Genomic DNA, 27240 nt, shown 5'->3' with positions numbered 1-27240 from the left:
TATTTTTAAATCATGTAAGGTGTTTATATAGTAGACTATGTTACATATTTACAGACAGCACATAAAAATGAATTTTATTTAGTGTATCTTACAAATTCACACTGTTATATACATTTTATAGACATTGTTTTATAACTTTTCACAAACGATTGTATTATAAAAATAAAAGCACATGTAACATAATTGACCCAGTACATAGCCATTGTGATCACGCTGTTCTATTTCTGAACAATTGAAGTAGTATCTCTAATTGTACAAAAAAAGTAAAAAATAATAATCCATAGGCTAGTTCAGACGTCTGAAAAATAGAGAGCTTGACCTTCCAATTGATCGAATTCATGGCGTGAAAAGTGCAGTTAAATTAACATGGTGAACACAAAAGCATATTCTCTATGTTATGCAAGAAACTAAGTGGTGGACCTATAGATGAAGACATGCTGTCATTCTTCCAGACTGGCTGAGACTTCATCAAGAAACAGGCAGCGTATCCGAGATGATACAATATTGATGTTCATAACAGGGATTGAGTGCAGGATCAGTGTTATTAACCTAGAGAGAGTAGACAAAAATGACCGTCGAACGGCACTTATACTTCATCATGTTCTACAAAATGCATGAAAGCTAATTGTACAGGAATCCCAACGCACAAAGTTGCCACCCCCCCCTTCCTCCTCCTCCTCCTCCAGAAACGCTCTCAACTTGAATCAAGTCCGCGTGAGCGACCAAAACATGTGAAGCTGGACGCCGGGGCCCCCTTACTAGCTACATAATTTGGTGGTCTCATATTCCATTGAGTTGGGCTGTTTGGCACTGAAAGTCTGCAAAGCTGCCTGGATTCTGACGACATCTGTGGTTGACAGTTTGAGCCTGTGCCGCAGGAGGCAGGAGAACAGGTCCAGCCTCTGGGGCCCCGGAGGGGACAGCCGGTTGACTCGGTCCCTGATCTCCAGCAGCTGCAGCAGGGCCGAGTCCTGGGAGCCCTGGGTGTACGGGTAGTCCAGCTGCAGGATCAGGTCCTGGATGGCTTCCGGGTCAAAGTGCATGCTGTAGCCGAACACCTGGATGCTGTTGATCTTCATGTAGCCCAGGTTCCTCCCGGGCTCCAGGAACTCCAGCGGTTCGTAGTACACCGAACCGTTCCCATTGGTCGAGGGAGCCTTGATGCGACTCCGCAGGTAAAAGTGGACGGTCTCGAAAAACGTCTTCCACTTGTTCCCCAAAGTCAACGTCCAGTTGTAACAGTCCAGGGGAATGTCTAGTTTAGTCCTCTCCCAGTCCGGGTAGTCGTCCTGGTCTATGGGCATGATCCAGCTCTCCGAGTGGCTGCCCCCGAACGGGTTGATGTACACGGACAGCACTGGCTCCAGGGTGCTGTTCTTGGTGAGGCACACCTGCATGGACACGCCCAGCAGCATGTGGACGTGGCTGGACTTGTACTTGTTGCTCTTGAGCGTCAGCAGCATCCTCTTCCTCCACGACGGATCGAACCAGCTATTGAGGCGCACGTCGTTGCTGACGAAGATGCCGTGGACGCCGATGCGGCCGTCCCTCTTCTGGAGCAGGTAGCGCAGCTCCAGGTCCTGCAGGTCCGTCTCGAAGCCGATGTAGTGGTCCGTGGAGTCGGGCACCTCGTTGCGGCACAGGCCCTGGCTCAGCATGTAGCCGGGGTTGCAGGTGGCGCAGCGCGAGCGGTTCTCGTAGGAGCAGGAGGCGCAGGCGGTGCCCTCGCCCACGGAGCAGGGCAGGACCCCCTGGCAGGACGGGTGGTCGAAGGGGCAGGAGCAGCTCCGCGTCTCCTCCATGTAGGAGCCGATGTGGTTGTTTTCGCTGCAGTACATGATGGAGAGGATGTAGTTCAGCCAGTAGCTGAAAGGCCTGTGGCAAAGAGAACAGAAAATATTAATACTGTTTATTTATATATTCCCCATCTCTACTCTACTCGACTTTACTCTCTCTCATATTTACTGTATAGTAATAATTCGGACACAATTTTGGAAAGACCTATCTCTACACGTTAGCAACATAAACAGCAGTTCATCAGTGTGGATGTGTGGGGCTCAGGAAAAGTCCAAAACACGAATGAACCCGACGTTAAAACAGCTTACAGCCAAAATCATAGATAAACAATTCCTTACTGGCAGGCTGTTATTAACACGTGACCACCAAGATCCACAGGACTGTATGCTAATCTCGGTTAAGTTGTTGGTTCTGAAATATCTCTATCTGCTTGACTCGGGGCTGGAGTCTACACGGGCATGGGCCGTCTCTCATCTGGTCGATGAAAACAGCGCTCTGCGCCAGCTTAGCCGCTCTCCCACCACCTCAGCGTACGCCATAGAGGCAGGATATGTACATTCCCCTGGAGAGGAGAAAGAGAGAGGCAGGAGGGAGAGGCAGGAGGGAGAGGCGAAGAGGAGAGGAGAGAGAGGCAGGAGGGAGAGGCAGGAGAGGAGAAGAGGAGGAGAGAGAGGCAGGAGGGAGAGGCAGGAGGGAGAGGCAGGAGGAGAGGAGAGAGAGGCAGGAGGGAGAGGCAGGAGGAGAGGAGAAGAGGAGAGAGAGGCAGGAGGGAGAGGCAGGAGGAGAGGAGAAGAGGAGGGGGAGGCTTGAAGAAAAAGGAGGGAAGTGAGGCAGGAGGAGAAGAGGGAAGAGAGGCAGGGGGGGGAGAGGGAAGAGAGGCAGGGGGAGAGGAGGGAAGAGAGGCAGGGGGAGAGGAGCTGTCTCGCTGTCTGTATGGTTCACAGAGGCAGACATAAGAGATGTCTGTGTGGCTGGAATCCAGTTTTCAGAAAGTAATTTTCACTATGTAATAAAAATAATTACACTGATACAGCATATAGGGGAGGGTAATTCAAAATGGGAGCTGAATACAAAATGTCAGCGCATCTGAAAGCAGGGATCCGTCAGTTCAGATTACCATCATACAATCTGCAAAGGAAAATAGACAACACTGACTGTTGGAGATTTACTATACAGTGTGTGAATGCCAAATCCACTGTAGTTTAAGGAAGAGGAACTACACACAGGAGTTCACTTCCTGTCTCACGGCCATGTACTGAGTTCACTTCCTGCCTCACTGCCTTGTACTGAGTTCACATCCTGTCTCACTGCCTTGTACTGCCCTATCACATGCTGTGATTGCCTTCTCCCTGTGTGTGAAACTAACACATTTGAAACTCTTGTTCTGTGTGCACTGTGTCTGACAATGTTAATGCAAATCAAGCTCATGCCTTTTAAAACAGGGCCGGGGAAACACAAGCAGATTAAATGATGGAAGGAAGGCGATCTCAGTGTGTCGAATGTACGAAACGAAGTCTAGGCATATTAATCAGACATCTATGCTTGTTAAAGTCGGATGGTTTTTCCCCCAACGAACAATCCGGTCTCATTTCACCAAGTGTAACAATTTATCAAACTTATTTTCATTCTAAGAAATGACAAGCACAGCAGTTTTAACTCGACGAGGGGGTTTGTGAGATTGGAGCAGCGCTCATGTGCTCTGATTGACAGCCTTTGAACTCTGCAGAACAAGAACATTCAAAAGCAACGCTGAGTTTTGAAAGTGTTATCTGTCTCCCCGCCAATAACCTCCTGAGGGGGTGCACATGTCAGACCAACACATTTTGGACCAGTTAGAGCATTGCTAGAGGAAGTTTCTTTGGGATGTAAGCCAAACTCACAGGACTGGTCCAATTACTCAAATCATATCTCTCATAGATACCACGGCCAGAGGGTCGGTGTTTGTTACTTGGGTATGGCATAACCCGGAAGGTATCACGGATAAAATCACCCCTGAAAGGTCGACTTCCTTCAAAGCCACCCTGTCTAAACCCGTGCAGGAAGACTCGTCTCAGTAACAGAAGCTAAGCGGGAGTGCGTTTAGAAGTTCAGCGCTGCGCAGACAGGCACAAGTCTCACCTCTCTCTCAGCACCAGGACTTTGGGCTGCATCCGACACCTCTTGCTGAGGGTGAAGAGTTTGTTGACGAGGCGGCGGGCTTTGCTGACGAGCTGGCGCGCCGCGAGCTCCAACTGCCTGTAGCGCTGGTGGACGGCCGGCTCCATCTTCCAGAAGTACTGGACGGCAGACGAATTGAGGGCGTAGAACGTGGGGAGCCTCCGCACAAAGTTCTGGAACTCATCTGGAAAGGCAGACGAGGTTAAAGCCCGGTTCCGCATCATCCCCGACCGCCCGCTTCGTTATCTATCGTCCGCCTGTTCCTTTTGGCCGAGCGCGTCGGAGCACGTTCGTATCACCTTGCAGGGAGAGCACACTAGACTGGGCCCCGCATCCCCTTAGGACAGGTTGGAGGTGATATTGTGTGATGCATATGGTAATGGATGGAGGCGGAACCCAATTTGGGTTGGTTCGTCGCAGGAGATGCCAAGAGCTTAGCCAGAGCTTGGCAGAGGAGGCCCATCTCTCTGTGTGAGAGCAGCCTATCATCCAGGCACACAAACTAAGGAGAAGACACCGTTACCAGAAGGCTAGTGGAGCTAATGAGACTCGTTTGCATGACCGCAATAAAACCAAATCTGTTTTCACCACGGTCGATAACATCTTATCGCGAGGACACTCATATCAGAGTGATCAATACGAGCTCCTCCTTAATAACAACATGACTGTGATGTTTACGATGAACAACAGTGATACTGATGACTTCTGATTTCAAAACCTATTTAGAGTCAATAGGTTTCCTGACAGATTGTCAAGGTGCATTACATACAGCTGGGAAATTAAAACACTGAAACAATCATTTAATGAAAGTAATGAAATGTGCACTTTAATATTTCAGTCCAGCATTAAAATATCTAACCAAGTGTGATATTTTCTCATTATTCACCGGTGACACAAGGAAAAATAAAAACAAGAACTGTGCTAACCTTGAATAAAATAAACCATGTTTAATGCAGGATTTCTTGTTGTTTTACCAAGTAATAAATCAATATGCCTTGACGCGTGTCCACGGGCTTGTTTGTTGTCTTTTCATAATTCGATTTCATGATGTGCTCGGTAAAGATTGTTTGCGTCTTTCAAAATCAGCCTCCTGCTGTTGCGTTCGGTGGAATTACAGTGCTCCATTGCATCCTGAGTCAAGACCCTTTAGGCTGGCGCAATTCCCAGAAAAAAAACAAACAACTAAAACAAAACGAAAATGGTAAATAAATAAAGAAACACAGTCCGCTCCTGCCAGAACCAGAGCGTTATTTCACCACCGTGACAATGACACCTCATCTCTGTAGCCCCGGCCTCTTCCCTCCATTATGGGCTTATCGGCCGCAGAAAACAACAGGGCAACGATGCTTCTCTTTTAATGGCTCTCCTGCACTGCAATACACCCATTCTGCCAGACCCTGCACCACACTCACCAGCGGAATGACAAGAACTACCGTAGCGACGTAATTACTGAAGCTCACAGCAACAATGCTGGCGGTCGGGTGGGATCAAGGGGGTTCGTTTAGGACAAGCGACTCGAGTGAGGGCCGGCTCTGCGTCGCCGGTGTCAACAAAGAGAGGTGAGCTTCTGTGAAGGCCGCAGGCCAGGCAACAACCCAGCCTGAATGTCAGCAAACTGTGAAGGTTAGCCACCATTTATAGGGGAAAACAATTAAATAAACACATATCCAATCAAATCCAATTATCACAGCTGAGATGGGGTTGTTTTCATTACACATTGTTGTGAGTATCAAATCTAATTGTATTTGGACAGCTCTCTTTGCAAGCAAAGTCACAGAGGGCTTCACATACACCCATAGAACTGCAGCTAAACCAAAAAAAAAAAGAACTATCGTCGTGAACAGGAAGTGATGTCAGGCAGCTTACCGGACTCCTCAAAGTCACTGTTGGCCATGTTCCAGGTTTCCCTCACTGTCAGCAAACTGGCTTCCATCGCTCGGAGGTCCACGTCTGGACAGTTGCACTGGGGGAACCCTGGGCTGCACTGGCACCAGCAGTCACTGTCCCGACACACAAACTGACCCTCCTCGTTACAGCCGATGTAGCTGAGAGCAGCCTGCACGAACCTGGCCCTCAGGTACTCTGGGAGGATGGCCTGCAGGCCTGGGAAGAGGAGGGGGAGAGGGGATGGGACGGGAGGGGGGAGAGGGGATGGGACGGGAAGAGATGGGATGGGACGGGAGGGGGGAGAGGAGATGGGAGGGGAGGGGGGAGGATGGGAGGGGAGGAGAGGAGAGGGGAGAGGGGATGGGACGGGAGGGGGGAGAGGGGATGGGACGTGAGGGGGGAGAGGGGATGGGAGGGGGGATGGGACGGGAGGAGAGGAGATGGGAGGGGGGAGAGGGGATGGGACGGGAGGGGAGGAGATGGGACGGGAGGGGGGAGAGGGGATGGGACGGGAGGGGGGAGAGGAGATGGGACGGGACGGGAGGGGGGAGAGGAGATGGGACGGGAGGGGAGGAGATGGGATGGGACGGGAGGGGGGAGAGGAGATGGGAGGGGAGGGGGGAGAGGGGATGGGATGGGAGGGGATGGGACGGGAGGGGGGAGAGGGGATGGGACGGGAGGGGGGAGAGGGGATGGGACGTGAGGGGGGAGAGGGGATGGGAGGGGGGATGGGACGGGAGGAGAGGAGATGAGATGGGAGGGGGGAGAGGGGATGGGACGGGAGGGGGGAGAGGGGATGGGAGGGGGGATGGGACGGGAGGAGAGGAGATGGGAGGGGGGAGAGGGGATGGGACGGGAGGAGAGGAGATGGGACGGGAGGGGGGAGAGGAGATGGGATGGGAGGGGGGAGAGGAGATGGGACGGGAGGGGAGGAGGAAGACAGGAAAAGGATATCTTACTAATCCCATTCCGGTTGACATAACATCACATCAAATTGTATTTATTCCTATTCTACTACACATGACGACCCTCTTTGTGTTGAAGTACACCCTATGAGTTCCGGTAACTGCATCAATGTTCTCTGCATACATATACATTCCTACATCTGAGCTGCGGGAACAGATGGTTGAATACAATAATGTATATGTATGAAGTTTGGCAGTGTTTCTGCCTTGTTACAGGCCAGATTGCTACAGGAGGTAAATTTCATTCCTCTGACAGGTTTCTACATTTTTTAACATCACTGTCTTTGATTCTCTTGGAACCCTGTGGTTCAACAGCCAATGAAAGACGGATTGAAGCTAAATTCTTTCTGACATCCTCTTGCCTCCCTTAAAGGGAGCCAGCCAGAGAATAAAAAATCTGTGACAATTCCATCACATTTTCTGGAAGGGTTCAATTATAGATGGCCAACCTTGCAAATGAATCTTGTTTTCGGGGCTCTGAACCAGAACAGAACTGACAGAGTCGAGGTTGTCATAGTTACTGCAGCCAAGGGGACCCGTCCTTGTTTCCGTCACCTAGAGGAGAGAGAGAGAGAGGCACATGGCAATAATCCTCACACTGTGAGCGGACCCCACTAAAGTCATTAAATTTGCAGAAACACGGTCTGCATGTCATATGAAAACAAAAATAACAATAGCTTCACCGCCTTACATCTCCAGGGTACGAAAAGAAAAATGACACACATTATTGCACGTGTGTACAAACCATTGAGCGAATAAGGCCGTAAAAGGGATAGGCGAGGAAGGAACGTCGAGGTCGTGATGGATGTTCTGAGACGTTATTAGCCGTTGATTTTTTTTTTTTTAAAGCAACTCCTTAAAGATTTTTGGACGCTTGGGGAAATTGACAAGGTGACTCATTAATAGAAACATGTCTCCGGTGTCCATGGATACAAAACTCTGACCACTCGGGGAATCTGAAAAGGTCAAAATCCCACAATACAGGGAGATATTAACCAAGGACTGGCACACCCAGGGTTTATTTTTGCCAGCACCCACGGATGTGCTGCCAGTTACCAAATGGATCCTATAGTCTTGTGTTCCCAGAAGAACTCCATTTCAAAACATCTGCCAGATGACCTACATGGAGCTAAAGAGAAGAGTAAGAAGCTTAGGGGTCAAAAGGGCTTTCAGGATGATGATGACATACAGCACAATAGCAGGGTAACTAACCGCACCCGAACCCAGGAAAGAGTCGGCCGATGGAATAACATGAAAAAATAACAAACGTAAGGAAATGGCTGGGTTAAAACACAGTCCTCTGTGACAAGTAGTAAAAAAAATCTTTCACAGACAGTTCTCTGAATTCCCGCTGACACACAAAACCAGGGAGAGGATCTATGCTCTCTTCTTCAAGAGGACAGTTAGATTGTTCACAATCACCGCTCAATCATCCCTGACAAAAAGCCTGATTTAGATTCGGTGAGTATCCAGGCTTCACTGGCACCTCCGAAGATAAACTGCCAGCCCACAGGCAGTACAATCTCCCTCCCTGTCACTTAGAAATTATTTCAAACCCCACAGTGGCTTCTTTTAATATTTTCCCAAAGGCCTAATAAAAGTTAGCACATCACCATAGTGGATTAATGGGGACCTGGGATTTCTAACCAGCATTAAACAGAATTGCTCTTCCCACTGTGTGCAGAAAAGTTGCATTTGACATTTTGTTTGAGGTCATATGAAGGGTGACTTCAGGAAAGAAAGAAAGAAAATCTATTCAGGACTATTCTGTGTTTTTCACAATATCTTACAAATAATTAAGTGTGCACACTTTTTTTAAGATAAGGTGTTTTATCCTTCGAGCATAAGTTATGCCAAGGTTTTAGTGGCTGTGAAATTGGCTGGTGGTTAGGGTAGAAAGGCTATGAGAGGCTGGAGGGAAGAAAATTAGAGACAGATAAAGACAGAGAGAGGGAGAAAGTTTGAGGGAGAGATGTGGAGAGAGAGACAGGGAGAAAGAGAGTAAGAGACAACATAAAGAGAGACTGAGAGAGAGAGAGAGAGAGAGAGAGAGACGGGCTTAATGTAGGAATTTTATTTCTATTATTCGTATTGATGTGTCGACACAATTAATTAAAAATTGAGAAGCCCCTACTGGGATCGGCAGATTAATTTCTAAACCAGACAGATGTCCAACTTAAAGGGAAAATTGACCGAATGCAAATCTAAAGATGTGTTTTCTATGCATAGCAATGAGCCCATCTGCAAAGAGCGCCCAGTGGAGCAAAACAGGGTTCCTTGACTTACTCTTTTCAATCACAAAAAAACTCAACACAAAAAAACTCACAAGTTGTATTTTTTTTTTCTAGGATGAGGCTTTTGGAAAAATCATTAAAAGACTGCTAGACACCCTAAAACATAAAATGTAAATGAGATGGATGTGGTTACGGGGCTGTGTATTAATATGCCATAATGGAGCGCAATTACATTATGCTGACTGTGTCCAAAACTCCAACAGCTGCATTTAATGGAACTGGTAATGGCCCTCAAAGGCTCTCCTGAAATAAGCAGTTTGTATTGGTTGGAGATGAGACGTGACTAGCATGCAAGATCAGTCCTCCGTGCTTCCACTGTACATGTGTTTACTGACTCTCTCACTGCATATAAAGTATGCATGGTTTATCCAGTACTGGCAAATAATGTTGTTCTTTTAAGAGAGGCCCAACAAACCAAAGGGCTTAAAAGCCTACTCTTGTTTTAAATCTAGAACTAAACGGTATTGGTTTCAAATGACAGAGAAGGATCATTCCATAAATGTTTTAAATGCTCTGCTGTAGCAGATTTTTCACACAGCCAGATTAATGGAAATTGCTGTAAAGTTAAATCATATTTAAATTCCCTTCTCTTGATATAAATAATATATTTACTTTAGCACTAATTAAGAAGCACAGACACAGTTTACTGCACTTACGAATATCTTGCCCCAAAAGTAGCAGAGAAGGCACTAACTTACCAACGGTGGTGCATCGTTTGAATTTCAACGGGTATTCATAGCTCTACTTTGGAAGCATTTTTAACATTCACGGAACACCAATAATATTTCTTAGAAATCAGAGCTTATTTAAAATGCTTCTTTTTTTTCTCCTTACCCTTTCTCTCTTTTTTCAAATCTCATTGGCACAGTCGATGAACAAATCCATATTTGCATTCGAGATGTGCTTCTGAATGTTTATACGTTCTTTGAGGATTGCGGCAGATGTTTTAAACCCACTTTGTTGCACTGGCTTACACTCTAATGTCAACCCAAGCTGGGACCTGGCTTATCCACTGAAGAAGAAGAAGGAGGAGAAAAAGAAGAAAAACGATAATAAGAGGAAGGAGTCAACTGGCATCAGAATGAGATTAAATTGCCCCGAAAGGGAAACGGACGGCCACAAAACACTACGGGGGAGCAGAAGGCAAACTTCAGGAGACGCGAGAGTTCCTTCCATGGATGTAGCTCTGGTTTTCAGTCTTTTCAAAGAGGAATGTGTGTGTGTGTGTGTGTATTCTTCAGTCCAATGTATCCACCGCTAGCGTAAGGCAGAGAGACTTTGATCCGTGGTTTCCTTGCTGTGCTCGGTGTTGGTGGGATAGCACGGGGTCAGCGCTAAAGGAGGCGTAAGGCCTGCCAAGCGGTTAGACTGCTTTCAACTGAAGCTTCACTGACAAGAGTCCAGCTGCAGCTCTCTCCTGCTCTGTTTACACACTGTACCACAACGCAGCCTGGTCAGTTCCCGAAGGATTTGTCCTGTATATCCACAACAACAAACACGTTTTTTGGATATATGCTGTGTATGTGTATATATATATATATATATATATATATATATATATATATATATATATATATATATATATATATATATATATACATACTTTAGTTTTCATGAGAGCATCCTCTTGAGTTCACACCCAAAGGTCAAAGATAACGTGATGCTGCTGCTCGACTTCCTTTTTAAATAATGAAGACGCCACAATATGTCCAAAGTTCAAATATTCATCAAGGCACAGGGTCCGAGGAGAGAAACAGCTTTGTTTTTCTATCCAGTCAAACCTGTCTCAGATACGCACAGAGGCTCTTGCCCTCGTCATTTCTCCCCGCTGTACGTATCCCTGTTTTAAAAATGCTAATGCTGAGAAGAAAAAAAAATATCCTTTGTTTTCATACAAATGAATCATCGCCATGCCATGACTGGCTGAGCACTGGTTAAGCCCGACAAATTAGGTCAACTACTCATTTTGCTCCTTACCAACCAGAATCTAGATATTATTCCGGCTAATCGTAACAGAACCTCCATACAGATAAGTCGGAGTTGTAAATCAAGGGTACACAGACTGATTTATGTCCTCTTAGCATTTCCTGTCTGCTTTCCGCACTCCCTGATAGGCTAAAGGCTCGTTTATTAGGGACAGCAGGCCCAGTTCGCTTCATAAGTCTTCTCTTCATTAGCTCCCGACACCTTAACTCATATCCAAAATGGCTGACAAATGGGGCGAGCTCTCGACGAAAATTATGAAATGGAGTAGATGATTCATCACACTGATGTGTGATACTACTACCAGCATGCTTCCTCGGCCCCTGTTTTTTTTTATCTACTTCATTTTGCTTTAGCCTATTTGTCACAGGGGCTGCCCTGCTATGTGTGCCGAACCCACTTTTCTCATCTTGAAAACATGTTATCTCTTAAAGCCCGGAGTCCACCGGCTCCTCTTAAGAGCAGCTTTGTTTTGACATCCGTCTTCATCGGGGTGAGGTAAAAATCCATGTTCTGAATTAAAGGCTGCTGATGCCGTGAATATTTCACATCATTCACCTGAAACTGCCTCACAAACAGGAGGACTGAGAGGACAGTCTCTCTATTCGTCTCAATCAGGACGGTTTTAGCAGCACTTTGGCCTAGAGCACACTGCCAAAGGAGCCACGCGTGCTGTTGCCAATTCACTTTAGAGAATATATGGTGCTATGGGACGACAGAGGGCCCGCAGCTGGGACGATAGCCCAGTAGGTCCGTGAAAAATAGCGGGCAGCTCGGAAAGTGCGAGTGAAAGTTGATAACTCAAGACCCACGCCATCGGAGAGAACAATCAAAATGGACGCCAAACTTTTTCACCGTCCTTTTAGAAACGTCCTCCCCGTCTTGCTCCACCCTCTCCACCGCATTCGGAACAGGAGCTCGTCAACGTCGAGATTTTCGACCCTCCTCTCTCACGAGATCAAAAGAATCTCTTTCGAACCGCTGTCCACGACCCTGACGGCCTTTCCCCATCCAGCGGGCCGGTCTCTGCACAGCACAAACTCCACTTCCGAAAGAGACACGCTCTGCGGCGTGACCTGAATGCCACAACGTTAATATTGTCATTAGGACAGGTCCGGAGATGGCCTTCATTCTGGGAGACTCAGACAGCCTCCGCAGAGGAAAACAGCAGCCCTTGGGGGCGCAAAGGGCACGCTAAGATGCTAAAACTCCTTTCCGTGTGATAGCGGCTGACAGAGTGATGAATGAACACAGCGGAGAGGAACTGGAGATGAGAGATTGGGGGGGGGGGGGTATTTACATGACTATTCTCTCATGCAAACAGTCCTACTCTCGTCGCCCAGCTAGCAGACACGCACTTTACAGAAAGGGGGGGGGAGCTGGGGTGTGTTCGGTACTTCTGATTATACGGTCAACAATTCCATCTGGTTGATGTGTTTACTTTGGGTGTGGTGCGCCTGCGTGTGTTTACGCTTGGTGTGTCAGTGTGCCAGTGTGTGTGTGAGTGTGTTGGGGGGGGGGGTCGTTTACCTTGATGGCGGTGGAGGCTATCTGGATGTGGTGCAGCTTGCGCAGGGTGCTCTCCCTGTCGATGAAGTAGGAGGCCGCCAGCTGGTGAAGAGCCTCCAGACTCACTGCCGTGTTGTTGGCCTCGCTCACTTCGGCCGTCCTGCTCAACCTCCGCTTGTCCACGAAGATCATTAGAGACTCCTCCCCTGGGTCCACACGCGCACACACACACGCAAACATGCACGCACACACCCGTGGCAGCACACGTACGTACGGGCCCACGCAAGCACACCGCACATACACACACACACACATAAACAAACAGATCAGCGTTCACGGTGAGCACCAGGACTGTGATGTTAGCCAGCGACAAACAGCAGAGTGGAGACAGAGAGTTGCTCGTGTAGAGTCTAACAGAACAGACAGGGGGATGCCGAACACATTCAGGCCTGGGCTACAGAACGCTCCATCTTCCTAGGAATCATTCACCGCTGGAATTGACCTCCCAGTGTGGCTAATAGCAGGAAGTGGGGTACCTCCAAGGGGGACTTAGACTGGAAGTGAAGTACTATCCAGGTTGGCTGAGATAGGAAGTGAGGTACCTTCCAGGATGGTTTAGATAGGAAGTAAGGTGCCTTCCAGGATGGTTTAGACAGGAAGTGAGGTACCTTCCAGGATGGTTTATACAGGAAGTGAGGTGCCTTCCAGGATGGTTTAGATAGGAAGTGAGGTACCTTCCAGGATGGTTTAGATATAAAGTGAGGTACCTTCCAGGATGGTTTAGACAGGAAGTGAGTTCAGTCTTAGGGAGATTTAGGGAGTGAGGTACTATCCAGGGTGGCTGGGATAGGAAGTGAGGTACTATCCAGGGTGGCTGGGACAGGAAGTGAGTTACATCCAGAGTAGCTGGGACAGGAAGTGGGTCCCTGGAACCTACCTCCCAGGGTGGCAGACAGCAGGAAGTGGGTCCCGTACTTCCTGATGATGGCATCTGTGATGGCGGCAAGGCTGGGCCTCCTGCCCAGCTGCCTGATGGTGTGGAGGAACTCTGGGTCCAAGGGCAGCGCCAGACCATTGTTCTCCTGCCTCTCCAGAGCCAGGCTGTTCACCTTCCAGCGTCCAAACTCCCTGCAAAGTCACACACACACGCACACGCACACACACAATCACACACACAGGGAATAAAGGTAAGCCTCCATTAGGAAACACCTCCATCTTAGTCAGAGAGAGGAGAGGAGGACGGGGGCTTGGGAGGTTGTTTCAACACACAGCAGGTCACTCGCTGTAAGACACCAACCCCAGTTAGCAAGCGAGCTAGCCAAACTACCTCTGGCACAGTAGCTTTAGCTACTGACAAAATAAATGCAGATGAAAGGCAGAGCAGTTTTCTTATCCATGTGAAAAACACGACATGCTGTCCTCACAACATGCAGCTGCAGTAATGTTTCCTTGGTGTGAATAGCATAAGAAGAATTGCAATAATAGACTTCCCGAGGATTGTAGCATCTAGCATAACTGTGTACGTTTTCCATGTCCCTACTGGGTTCCGTGTTTTGAAAAAGTACGAAATTGGGTCTTATTGTTCCAATCGAAAAGTGGACCGGCCGGGGCTTGCCTCTCCTGATGAGAGCCGTCTGCACATTCAGTCCACGCTGGGTGGAAAGTACCCCGACTGCACCACCTCTCCTGTCTTATCGGAATGTTCCGCACCGTTTTCAAAAAGATGAACGCTCTCATGCTGCTTCTTCCAAGCTGGGAGAATTGCGCCCGTGCTGCTGAAGAATAAAAAATATTTCACCAAAAAAAAACAGAAACGAATCCAACAGAAACATTGCCTTTTCCTTCCCTCCCCCCCCCCCCCCATTTTACATAATGGTGCAATCTGGGGTTATTTGGAGACACTTTGACTTGCTGGCGGACGGACGGTCTGTAATCATGGCTGGGGGCCCGCTGGTTCCTAGCAGCTGAAAGGGAAAGGTCTCTGATAAAGGTGCTTGATATTCAGCCTGGTGTCGCCGCACGCCAGCTGTCTTTATCTGCTCCACGCACACGGTCTCTGCTGCGGATCCGATGCGTAGATCGCCCGGCCCAGATAAGGACTATAACGACAGGAGTCAGGTGGCTGAGCGGTTAGGGAATCGGGCCAGTAATCCAGTTCGATTCCCAGTCATGCCAACTGACGTTGTGTCCTTGGGCAAGGCACTTCACCCTACTTGCCTCGGGGGAATGTCCCTGTACTTACTGTAAGTCGCTCTGGATAAGAGCGTCTGCTAAATGACTATGTAAATGTATAACGAGGAGGAGCCAGGGGCCAAGAGCTAAGGGCCCGAGGCCAAACCTGTTATGGAGACGTGGGGGTCAGTAGGAGCCTCTCCACCTGGTATATGAGTACATTAGAAGGTGGACGTTGCATGTGTTTGAAATCTCGAAAGGCAGGCAATAAGGCTGGTTTTTCAGAGCCAGGCACGTACACACCCACGGGTGAACAAGCGGGGGGGAAAAAATAAAAACACAGAAACTACACACGCAGCAAACACTAATTGTGTTGTTGCCCTAGCCCCGGTACAACTTCCTCCCCCCGAGTCCAGACTCGCTGTCAATCAAACTCCCACCAATGAGAACACCCCCCTGAGAAAAAACAAAACTGAAATCCCCTTGCAGGATTCAGCTCATTAGGGCCCGTTTCATGTTGGCGTTCCACCGTAACGAGGGACCATTAGTGTTTCCCCTGCCATGAGGACAGAGCGTGAGAGGACGAGCGGGAGGTAGAGATAGAGATAGAGAGAGGGGGAGAGAGAGAGCAAAAAAAAGAGAGGCAGAGAGAGAGAGGAAAGGAGAGAGAGAGAGAGAGAGAGAGAGAGAGAGAGAGAGCTTAACTGTGACGGACTCAGCCTCGCCGGGTGCCGCTGATGGACAGTTATGGATGGAGCCGCCGGTAACTACAACACACACAACCAAACTCACGCACACACAACCATAACACACACACCTAACCTCACATACACACCCACAACTACACACACCCAACTAACACCCCCCCCCACACACACACACACACACACACACGCACACAAGCAGAACAGGGTCGGCTAGCACAGTTGCCGGTGTGATCCACCCCTGGCCTTCCTCTCTGAGGCGAGGCGCTGCGCGGAGCAGCAGGGGTCCCTTGTACAGCTACCTGTCAGGCCCCCTACCAGGCCTGAGGGGCCAACATTGAATCACGGAGGAGGAACCAGCTACGGGGGGCAATCAGCAACCAGGCCTGGGCCCCTCTCTGTCCGTCAAACAGCCTCTCTCTGAGGAGCCCAGCTACCGAGCAGAAACCCTCCATAACAAGTCAGCACTCAGCCCCAGGTGAAAACAACCACCTCCATGATCTCACACCACTCCCGTGCCTCGAAGGTTCGACCTCGTGATCACCACCGAGGTGAGGACCGTGACAATCAGTTCAGCATGGCTATCTCCACCACGTTTGGGTTTAATGTAGCATGAGTTGGAAGGATTCCTTATTTCTTTTTTTTGCCCGGTTCAAAATCTCTCTATCGTGCAGTTGTATAAAGAAGATTTTCAGGGCTCACAGTCGGCAAGCAACAACCAACACATGGGGCGCGGGAGGAATGAGAGCAATCTGGTAGGCTGGTTTACCCCAGATACCAAAATAACAAACAGTTTGTTTGGATCAAAGTTACTTCAAGGACCTCTCTACATGAGATCCATAGAGTGGAGTATACACCTTCATGCTTCGCTCCATCCTGCTTGACAACGTTTATTTGCGAGACCTTGCCAGCTAGCGGTACAGTAAACAGCCTTTTTTTTTTATGGAGGAAGGTCTTCATTGGCCTCTCTTCTTTTTCTGCCGGAGTGTAATTTAACGTGACGGTGACTCATCTGAATGAGTACGAGCCATCAGATGAATTTGAAATGTTGCAGCCACAAACGGAAAAAAAAGTATTTTGATTGGGACTACTTCAAAGAAGCGAAGTAAACAGCAACCAGCATACGTTCACCCACGCCAGCTTGGAGCGAGAGGAACTGCATATTCAAAAGATCACATGTCAACTTTTCTAATTGAGCAAGTTCGGATCCTGTTTGAGAAGAGGGAGGCACAGAACGAGCAAGGGAGGAAAGGGGGGGGGGGGGGAGAGGGAGGAATGAGACAAAGTTAGGGATCTGTTAGTTCAAATATTGAAGTGAGTGTGATCCTATTAGAACTAGGCCAGCGACACCATTAGAACCATATTTTAATTCATCAGAACACAGTACAGAGGTTTAAAGCAAGTCTCACTTCAGGATGTATACGCTTCACATACTTTCATTGACCAGGTCGACACAAACTACTTCTAGTCGGGCTCAATTCGATATTAGTGGCCGATAGAATCACAGATCAACTGCTGGTTATACTGCAGAACCTTCTAATTGATCCGGTCAATAGATTAATTCTCGTCCCACACATTCAATATATCAATATATATATTAATCCCCCCCCCCCCCCCACACACACACACACACACACAAACACGCACGGACGAATGCCCAAACATGTACACACACGTGCGTGAACACACGCGCGCACACACACACACGGCTAATTCGTGCCGCACTCACGGGTCTCACAAACAGCCACTGCTCTGGAGCCGTCAATCTCCTTATTGAAGAGCTTCTTTCCTGCCCCACACTGAGTGCATCCTCCAGTAGAGACCTCTGCATGGGGCTGCTGGAAGTCACACACACACAAAGAACACACACACACAGAGCACACACACACACAGAGCACACACACAGAGCACATAGGCACACGGAGCCCACACGGAGCACACACACATACGCACGCATGGTACAAGCCAACACACACTCACAGGCACGCGCACACACACACACACACACCACTCTGGAGGACACCCTGCCATGGACCTCAGCTCTACATAACACCCTATCACACACTTGTCAGGAAGCATAAGCCCTCTGGTCTATGAGCTCCCTGACAACAGTGCTGGAGGCAGGGCCCCCGCTGACACCGTCCTGGAGGGCCTTTCCCCCTCTTGCCTGGGGGAGAGGCCGACCCAGGCACGCCCTGTGCCAACGAGCTGCGGAGGACATCCAGGCGCCGACTCGAACACACGCGTGGGCGTAGCTCAGCGGCTGGAAGCATTTGCCTCTGGATCGAGAGGTCGTGGGGTCGATTCCCTGTCTCTGCGTCGGTCTAGTAGGACGGGTTCCGTGGGGTTATTCCATTCGAAAACACCTTAACTGTCCCTCATGCAGCACTGAGGAGTTTTGGCTTGTTAACAGCAAACAATCCCTCCCCAGGCTAGAGCAGAACCTGATCTCGGCTGAGTGACTAACAGAAACATCCTGCACCACACAGCTCATAACAAAAAAATCGAGTGGGAAAACAGGGGGGGGAACGAGGATTTACTCGAAATTTCCTGTCGCAGGATGACTAAAACAATGTGCGGTGCAATTCTTTTCGCTCATCGACTGTGAAAACAGGCATGGAGAGGCTGGCACGGGTAACAGCCACAGTGGGGGTACGTTAAAGACATTGTCCTACAAGGACCAGGGGTTTGACTTCCACAGGGCCGGGCGGAGGGGTCGAGGGGAGGGGGCGTGGGGGGGAGGGGAGGTGAAGGGGGGGGGGGGAGCGCTCTGCTGCATGTCACCAGTAGGGGGGGTTAAAACACTGAGGTAGCAACCTGGGTCGTCTTCTCCTGCTCGTCTGGTCTCTGATTCCCTCCCTTTCCCTGGTCATTCCCAGAGCACTGCAGAACATGACGGGGTGAGAGAGAGGTGGTGGGGGGGGGGGGGGGGGGGGGGGGAGGTAGACAGAAAGGAAGAGGGGGAAAGAGGGGTAGAGAGAGGGATGTCGATTGACACGGAGAGGGGTGGAGAGATGGAAAGGGAGAGGGAGGGAGGGACATAAAGAGATAGACAGAAAAATCGAGGGAGCGAGAGAGCCAGAGTGAGACAGCGAGAGACGGAGAGCGAGAGACGGAGAGCGAGAGGGAGCGAGGGTGACAGAAAGAGAGAGAGAGAAAGAGGTGTGATGTCTGAGGGACCAGAGAGGCAGAACATTCTCCATCTGGGGCCCTGGCGGCGTCCCCGCCACCGTCTGCCAAGAGCCAGGCGGCCGTCACAACCCCTCAGAGCTGCCACCCTGCCATCAGAACATGACCCTCGCAACGCAGCGTCAAAACGCACACCTGCAGCACATGACGCGCACACTCACGTGGCACATACACTCCCTGTAGCGCAAACACACACACACACTGTGGCGCACATACGTAGCACACACAGACACAGAAGTGCATTTGCTTGCGTACACACACACACACACACACACAGTAGCATACACACACACACACACACTGTAGCGCACGTACGTAGCACACAGATACAGTAGTGCACTTGATTGCATACACACACACACACACACACAGTAGCATACACACACACACACACACACACACACTGTAGCGCACGTACGTAGCACACAGACACAGTAGTGCACTTGCTTGCATACACACACACACAGTAGCATACACACACACAAACACACTGTAGTGCTGGCTCAGTGCCTATTGAAGGCACACAACGCTTAGACAGCCCTGCCTCACCACCACATCCACGACCGGTCAGCCCTGCCCTGCTGCCTAACTTACCTGTATATCTTATACTTGGTGCTGAACCCTTGCTGGTAGCGTTCCGTGAAGTCCACGAACTCTTGCGAGTGGTGGAAGGGGCCTTTGTCGGAGAGGAGCCAGCTGTAGGGTCCCAGGGCATCGCTGAAGCCAGGCCCGGCGGCCGTCTGGCCGGGCGCGGCGAACACCCAGATCCGGAGGAGGCTTAGAGCTACGCAATTCCATAGAAACATGAGGGGCGCCAGTCTAACAGGGATACACCGGCCTCTCATGCTTCCCCCCGCCCCGACGACTCCTCATTCTCCCCGCACTCTGGACGAGCCCTGGATAGGAGAGATGCACGGAACGGTGAGAACGCAGCCTTTTAAAAGCGCGCGTGTGTGTGTGTGTATGTGTATGTTGGGGGGTTCTCTGTGTTAATTTCTTTACTCAACTAGGAACGTGGTAATTCCTCATTAATTAAATGTTGCAGATCTGCAAAAAATAAGAAAAGAAAGAAACAAAAACATCTCTAGCGCACATGTTTTAAATTGCCACTGAGGTTATAAATAATATTATTGTATCTAATTATATAAAATACATCTAAATTAAAGACAGAAGTGTTGGTAATTATCAATATTTATTTTCATTCGTGTAAAGCATTCCATAACCGGCGACCACAAAGCCTATATTTGATTAAACTTCACCTTATTCGGCAGGCAGTGAAGAATTAAGCTCAATGCTGAAGTTGCGGGCATCAGTCCCGGTTAACGACCGTCAAGTTATATTCAATGAGGATAATTTATGGAAACTTGCAAGAGATGAAAATCGTTCTGTGAGAAAAGGTTTGCATACGGTCATAAATTACGCACACCGCAACTTGGAGAAACCGCTGCTGACGTCCACCTGGCCGGTTCACCGACTCCGTCGCGTAGGCTCCTACCAGAAAAGGACTTTTATGATGTAAGATCCAGTATATTCAGGTAAATGCGCACAGCCCATCCAAATGAGCTGGAACAACTGGCATTTATACAGTAGACCACCTTCCAGATGAATCCTTTTTTTCCCAGGAAAAAAATAAGTTGTATGAAGTCTTTCGATGCAACCGATGACAGTCAAATAGCTGGACGTTGTATCTGCTCACGGATTGGTTTCTGTATTGAATTCGAACGCACTTCTACTTTCTGCGTCCTGAGCGCCAGGAGATGCGTCTTGTATTCCACTGTAACGGCATGTGTGAGGTCGCTTCACGCTTTTGCTGTCTACAGACAAAACGACAATTCATTCCAGAGCCGTGCCCATTCCACTTCCCATTGGTCGGGATGAGAGAATAGGGGGGGGGGGGGGGGCTTAAGGAGGGCTGGGGTGATTGGATGGTCAAAAGGCATGCTTACCGCGGTGTGTTCATCTCTGTCAGCAGGCTACTGAAAGAAAAAGGGGGAAAAAAGAAAAGAATAAAATATTTATGCCTATATTCATTTATCTTCACACACTGGGGAATTATTTTAGTTATTTGATTTACATTTAGTCTCAAATCCCATATAATAATAATGGTTATGAAGAAGAGAAGCATTGAACCAAGTCGTTGTGGTCATCCAAATCATATTGACCCCCCCCCCCCAACCTTACAACTTTGGTTCAAACAGATGGCCGCTTAGTTCCCATCGCTCCATCCTGTGTCTCTGGGGGGTGGAACAGCCAAGGGGGGGGGGGGGGGGGGGGGGGGGAGGGAGACAAGGGCAGGTTTTGTAGCCTTTCAAAGAGAGGGTTTATGAGGATTGGATTAGAGAAATGAGCTCCCATTGAGTCACCAGAGACGCGCTCTCTGCTTCTCAAAACGGATAACGCTGAAATCCCGCGACACCGCCTCTCAGAACCTGAAGTGAAAGACCCGATTTGACACGGTCTCTCGCGTCCCGGCCTCGGGGGCGCGAACCATGCCGACTCGGCGCTGTTCCAGGACGTCTCAATCGTCGCGGCCTTAAAACGTCGCTATCTGTGTGCCCGCTGATCCCTCAGTCGCTGACCACCGCCCAGACGCACCGACGCCATGATAAGAAAACCAGACAGATATATATATATATACATGGTGTGTTTCATGAATGGCCAGGAGTCTGTGTGTGTGTGTGCCTGTGTGTGTGTGTGCCTGTTTGTGTGTGTGGTTGTGTGTGTGCACCTGTGTTTGCATGTATGTCGACACGGACATCACCTCACACATAGCCAGCCGAGTCTAACATGTACTGTACAGAAGGTGTGCAATGTGTGTGGGTTTACAAACAAGGCCTGACAAGTTGGCATGTTATTGCCTTTAATCAGTGGACGCAGATATCAGGCAATTGAAAGGAATGGAAAAGAAAATTGAAATTGAAAGAAAATCGTGCGAGAGGGTTCATTACAGTGGCAGGGCAGCACATTTGGTGTCTGGGGCATGATAGCTGAACAGAATAATGAGCAGTTGTCAGGGTGCCTGGAGGGTTGGGGGCTGTACCTTGCCTGGGTGCATGCATAACACCTCTGAAGGCTTGCTTTGAAAAACCTTCCAACATTTAGCAGACTTAAACCATGCAGAGAACTCCAGTGCAAGGTACTCGTAAGATGCCGCAAAACCGATGAGGATGGTAATTAATAGACAACAGCTGTATGGCCCAGTTTCCCATATATGGATTAAGCTGAGTCCTAAAGTAAGAGTAACATTCTCTGAAGATCTCCCTTGAAAAAGTTTCTAGTTTAGGACTAAGCTTAATCCTTGTCTGGAAAGCTGGTCCATATCATTTCTGCGTAATATCATGGACAAATTGTTTGTTCAAGCCTTTTCTCTGAGAGCCTGTGTGGAGTAAGTAAAGTTGATTTAGCCAAGCAAGTAAATATGAGTGAAGCAGGGAGAGAATGTCTGGAGCCTTTCCCTGGTTTGAGACAGATTGCCATGAGAGACGATGAACCTCGGGCAGAGAGTCTGTTCGACGGCTCTTTCTTGTGAACGGAGCGACAGCTGATGTTTGAACGAGCCAGCAGATCTGATAGATTTGGCTCATCAGTCAGTCATCTTTGTTTCCGTGGCGTGAGGCACAAGGTGGAACGCTATGCCCTAGCAGACAGGTAGGCTATGTCTGGTTTCTGTTTATCCCACAGACCCATTATTAAGTTGACCGAGCATCACAGCTGTTTAAAGATGGCGTTCCTTTCATTTCTATGGTTAGTGCTCAAATGTGCATTGAAGCTCTCAAAACCGAGATATGGTCAGCGCCATGTTGGACTTCTGGGTCGTCTGGTCATGCGCAGTAGAGTGACCCGGAATGCTCTTGGTTTAATGATAGGTCTATGGTTGTTTTGACATGAGCAAAAAAAATGGGGTGCTACTTTTCCTAGTTTCCTGTCTAAAACTTGTCAGTCTGCAGCAAAAACTATGTTGAGGCAGGTTTGACAACAGAGCCAGCTTTGACAACAGAAAAAAACGTATTTGGGAAGATAGTTTGGGATATTTGGACTTGTTTGGTATATTTGGACTAGAGTTATTAGAATAAAATAACTGTAATGAGCCGGGTGCTAAAACGGAAATGAAGTACCACCAAGATTCATTTGCTTCAAGCTGAGGAGTTGTGGGTTAGGGTTTGGTTTCTGCTCTGAATCAATGTTCCCAGTAATTCCAGGGACCAATCAAACCGATGTGTGGGGGAGGAGGTACAAAACAGACCACTTTAGGACCATTGGGGAGTCATTACATTAAACAATTACCTTGTCTCGATTCGTCTTTACCAGAGGTCATCCTAGAGCAGTCTGAAACAGTCCGGACCATTACGACTAGCTAACTACTGAATCAGACATTGTGAGTCCACACCTCTCTCTCAGGAGAACGGCCACTCTTAACGACCATGTCAATGGAAAGCTCTTCATTCAGGTCTTATAAATACTCTATTGACTTGGTTTGCGCCTGGCCACGGTAAAACTAAGCCAAATTGATTTAGGCCATATGGTTATCCACTGTCTCTGTTAACGAGCCAGGACCCAGAGCAATCCGGGGTCCATGGTGTGAACACAATGCACCAGCAGTCTAATTAAGGAGAGTCGTTCAGTTGTGAAGTGCGGTTTGTGGTCGTTTTGCTGCGGGTGACATGATGTTCTCATGCGCAGAAAGGGTGCTTAGTGAGAATGCACTCTGCGCCGATAACTATAAGACTGTTTGAAAGCAGACAAGCTCATTGATTGCAGCCTACGTTGAGCTGAAGTGCAGTTTTTTCCACATTCGACTTCCCTTTGAAACCGTTAAAATCTGGATGGTCTATTGACTGGAAAAGGTTACACTGGGGTGGGCCAAGCATACAACTTTGACTCAGCAGAACCAAACGATAATTTGTAAAACATTTCTTTTCCGGTCAATTAAGCAAAGTGATTCATTGAATTGTAATAGAGGATAATTAATGTTCTGGGTTAAAGGAACTAAATGAGTCATATGTTCAACCTCATGAACCAAACGACTTTCACCTTGTTAATTATGAATCCACAGTGTTTGCAAAGGAGTGATTAAAGTAACATGGAAGACTTGGCAGAGGCTCTCAGTTCGGGGTTTTGAGGATCGGCTTCTGATAACGGTGTTAAAGCATTCGCGGGAGACGTCTTGATTAGCCAATCAGAAGCGAGGTTTTGGACACGTTGGAAATCCCTATTCTCTCAGCGAATTAGTATTAGGACCACATGCCTACCCCTGGATTGCCTATTACCAGTTAAAACAGGATAAACGTCAGATGGGAATAAGCATACTTAAAATGACCGGTGGCCATCAGAGACTTGGTTCATCAGAGAAGGGGATTGGTTGAGTAATATTGCTGGGCGAAAACTGGGCAAACCAAATGAGGCAGTTTAGCAGAAGAATTCTGGCTACGAGACAGTTGTCCTTGCGGGAACTGAATTCATTTGTGGTAATAAAATTGTAGCAATATCAAATGTGTCCAGTCTTGTTAGAAAACCAATTAACTGGGCATAGCTATTCCTTGAGTGATTAAAAAGTTCATGTGCATGTTTAAGGAGAATGTTAATATGCCAGCAAAATCCAGTTTGGTCAGAAGCCATACTTTACAAGCGTTGCCTATGTAAACCATGATTCTCTTTCATGTACAACGCCGCAGAAGTCAAGGACAGATGGCACCAAAACAACAGTTCCAACATGCCACTGTTACAGAACAGTTTTCAGGAGGACGTTGTGGAATCCTTCGTTGGGGTTAATGGGCTGTATAGGTCATTGACAGGAAATGTTGAGCGTCGGTCGGCCGGAAGGCAGCTGATAAACGACTTTGACCCCAAATCTGCTGGCTTGTCGGACGCTCCTCTGGTCCTATCGGAGAGGTCTGCTTCAGTCTCTTCTGCGTTCCACAGACACCATTATCTTATTGCAGAATGAGCTGCTTATGGCAGCGAACTGCAGGTCTGTCATACAGGGATCATCATTATTGTGGCTATGCAGGCAGCTCGCTGCAACAGTGCTGCTGTGCACCACATCACATCTCTGTGTGGGCTCAAAGACTGAAATACCTCATCATGGCATTCACAATGTTCAACATGTTGGTAATGAAGCTGAATAAGTGCGTTCTGAGGGTGTGTGTGTGTGTGTGGGGGGGGGGGGGTGTGAGTGTTGGGGAGGGTGTCACCGATGATCATGTTTTTATGTGTGAGTGCGAGTCAATGTTATTGTAAGGGTGTCCCATTTACATTTAGTCATTTAGCAGACGCTCTTATCCAGAGCGACTTACAGTAAATACAGGGACATTCCCCCGAGGCAAGCAGGGTGAAGTGTCTTGCCCAAGGACACAACGTCAGTTGGCATGACCGGGAATCGAACTGGCAACCTTTGGATTACTAGCCCGATTCCCTCACCGCTCAGCCACCTGACTCCCATTTCCTGAATCTCTGTGCAAGATGGCCTCCGTATAAGGCACACTTTTCTTTCTACTGAGCAAGCCTTTTCAGAGACTCCCCCAATGATATCAGATTCCTCAAACGATTGGTTTGATGTAAATACAGTGCTGCTCTGAGTACTGCCATTTTTCAGATTTTTTTTGTTGTTGAGGCAGACAACATGCTGGGGTTGTTATGGAGTTGTTGTGACTCAAACACTGATTACCTTGGGGGGATGGGGGTGGGGGTGGAGTACTGCTGGAGACAGAGCACAGACGGACAAAGAGATCCTGATATGATTTTGACCAGACCAGATGGGGTGTGCTGCATCTGTCTCAAAGGGCAGCCCCGCAGGGCAGCATGTTGTTTTGACACCACACATGCTCTCCCAGCAGATACCCGGGATGGGGTGCCATCCCGAGCCATCGGCTCTCGCCAACTCTGTGACGGGAGGGGCCCAAAGGGGAGCGGTGAGTGTTGAGCCGATACGGAACGTCCCATTGGTGCTGAAGGAATCGCGTCATCCTGACAGGTCAGACAGGTGGTGGTGTGGGTTTGCGGATGGGACATGAAGATGTGACGTTTCAGATATGAAGAGTCATTTGCATCTTAAAGACCCTTTGTACCGTACTGTGTGTTCTTATTTACAGGCTAGGGTTCTCATCAATGCCATCTTTTATTATGGTTTGTTTCTTTTTGCGTCTTAAAGACCCTTTGTACCGTACTGTGTGTTCTTATTTAGAGGCTAGGGTTCTCATCAATGCCATCTTTTATTATGTTTTTTTTTTTTTACTGTCTGTCTCATGGCACAGGAATAGTTCATGGAACCTTAGGAATAGTCTGAACTCTTCCGGAACAATGTAAAGGAGCAATCGGCCTCTAAATGACAAAGGCTGCAATTTCTCTACAAGAATGAATAAAGTACACACAGTGTACTACTTCCTGTTATTTATTAGTTCCCATGTGATGTCCCCTCCATTGTACAATATCAAAGGTAGGAAGATGCAGAAGTGTTTGCTTTAGCAGTCCAGTACACTATATCAATATTGCTAAGACCGAGTTAATTGAATTCAGGCTTTAGTTCTGGAGAGTGTGTTATGAAGTTGTCCTCGTTCCCATAGAGAAAGCCAACCATCCTTGAAAAAACGTCCTCGAAGACAGTTTCAGAAAACCGTTCAGTGAATGGTTATTCAGTAAATTAACCAAATCCCACTGCAGAAGTGGCAGGTACTGATTTCCCTAATGACATTTTAATTCAATTGTTATGATCTATTGACACTCTTTAGTGGCATCTCTGGCTCGCTCTGTGTCTCCCAGTTTTTCTGTCGACTCCTTCCATAAGAAGCTGTGAGAGGCAGAATCCACACTTCAGATTCCAGCTTCCAGCTTCCAGGCTTTGAGCTCCACTGTCCTGTCTTCTCTTATTTGATCGTCTTCCCTGGTTCTGGATCAGGACTTTCTCGTCTCCCCGCTGCAGTGCAACCGTATCTTTATTTTCACCAATCTCAGCAAAGATGCCAGGGAGGTTCAAACCACTGGGAGTGGTCCCTAGAGAACAGATGCTGCTCCTAACATAGCATCATAAGAGCCATACTAAACACAAAGTCAGCTGAACCTGTGGGAGCACCAGAATACATTTACATACAGACAGAGGGAGAGAGAGTGAGAGAGAGAGAGCGAGAGAGGAGGGAAGAGAGAGAGAGAGAGAGAGGAGGGGAGAGAGAGAGAGAAAGAGAGAAAGGGACAGAGAGAGAGCCAGAGAGAGAGAGAGAGAAAGAGAGAAAGAGAGAGAGGGGAACGAAACAAGGGGAACGAAACAAACACTTCCTCACTACAACAAGCAATATGTTCTCTCCTCGCACAAACAATTGTTGGGGGAATTTGCATAACCAGAGTCGCCAGTGGATTTTCTCAAAGGCACCTAGAAGCAGGGTGAAGGAACGCCCCCAAAAAGAGGAAAAAAGTGAGCAAAAGAGAACGAGTCGCAGAGAGAGCGAGAGAGAGAGCCAGAGGAGAGCTGGAACAGGTGCAAATATTGCACACAAAGGGTCCAAACAGAGATGCCAGTGTGGGGCAGGAGAGGGCTTTGGTGCGAGGAGAGAAATATTTAAGGGGCCGTAAACATTGGATGCACTTAGACTCTGC

The 27240-nt window shown here is 48.3% G+C and overlaps 1 protein-coding gene across 1 annotated transcript; it reads right to left on the bottom strand.

Annotated features, from left to right (window-relative positions):
• Nucleotides 1–699: 699 nt before the first annotated feature.
• Nucleotides 700–19502, bottom strand: LOC136936840 (BMP/retinoic acid-inducible neural-specific protein 3-like). Its single transcript, XM_067230491.1, has 7 exons — nt 19252–19502; nt 13530–13720; nt 12614–12798; nt 7256–7361; nt 5821–6057; nt 3916–4138; nt 700–1875 (listed from the first exon to the last, which is right to left on the bottom strand). Exons 1-7 carry the CDS (start codon nt 19500–19502, stop codon nt 759–761), a joined length of 2310 nt encoding a protein of 769 aa, XP_067086592.1. The 3' UTR covers nt 700–758.
• Between the last annotated feature and the right edge of the window lie 7738 nt (nt 19503–27240).

Source organism: Osmerus mordax, chromosome 27 (genome assembly GCF_038355195.1).
Source record: "Osmerus mordax isolate fOsmMor3 chromosome 27, fOsmMor3.pri, whole genome shotgun sequence".
NCBI lineage: Eukaryota > Metazoa > Chordata > Actinopteri > Osmeriformes > Osmeridae > Osmerus > Osmerus mordax.
The sequence above is the reverse complement of the archived record's forward strand: the minus strand, read 5'-3'. Positions and strand labels throughout refer to the sequence as shown.

Bases quoted from the DNA above. Each gene is read 5' to 3' on its own strand.
- LOC136936840 (XM_067230491.1), bottom strand. From the start codon at position 19,502: ATGAGAGGCCGGTGTATCCCTGTTAGACTGGCGCCCCTCATGTTTCTA. The intron at 12,799-13,529 runs GTAGGTTCCAGG...GTGTGGACCCAG, and splicing joins GCTGTCTGCCACCCTGGGAG to GGGAGGAGTCTCTAATGATC. The intron at 1,876-3,915 runs GTGAGACTTGTG...TCTTTGCCACAG, and splicing joins GTCCTGGTGCTGAGAGAGAG to GCCTTTCAGCTACTGGCTGA.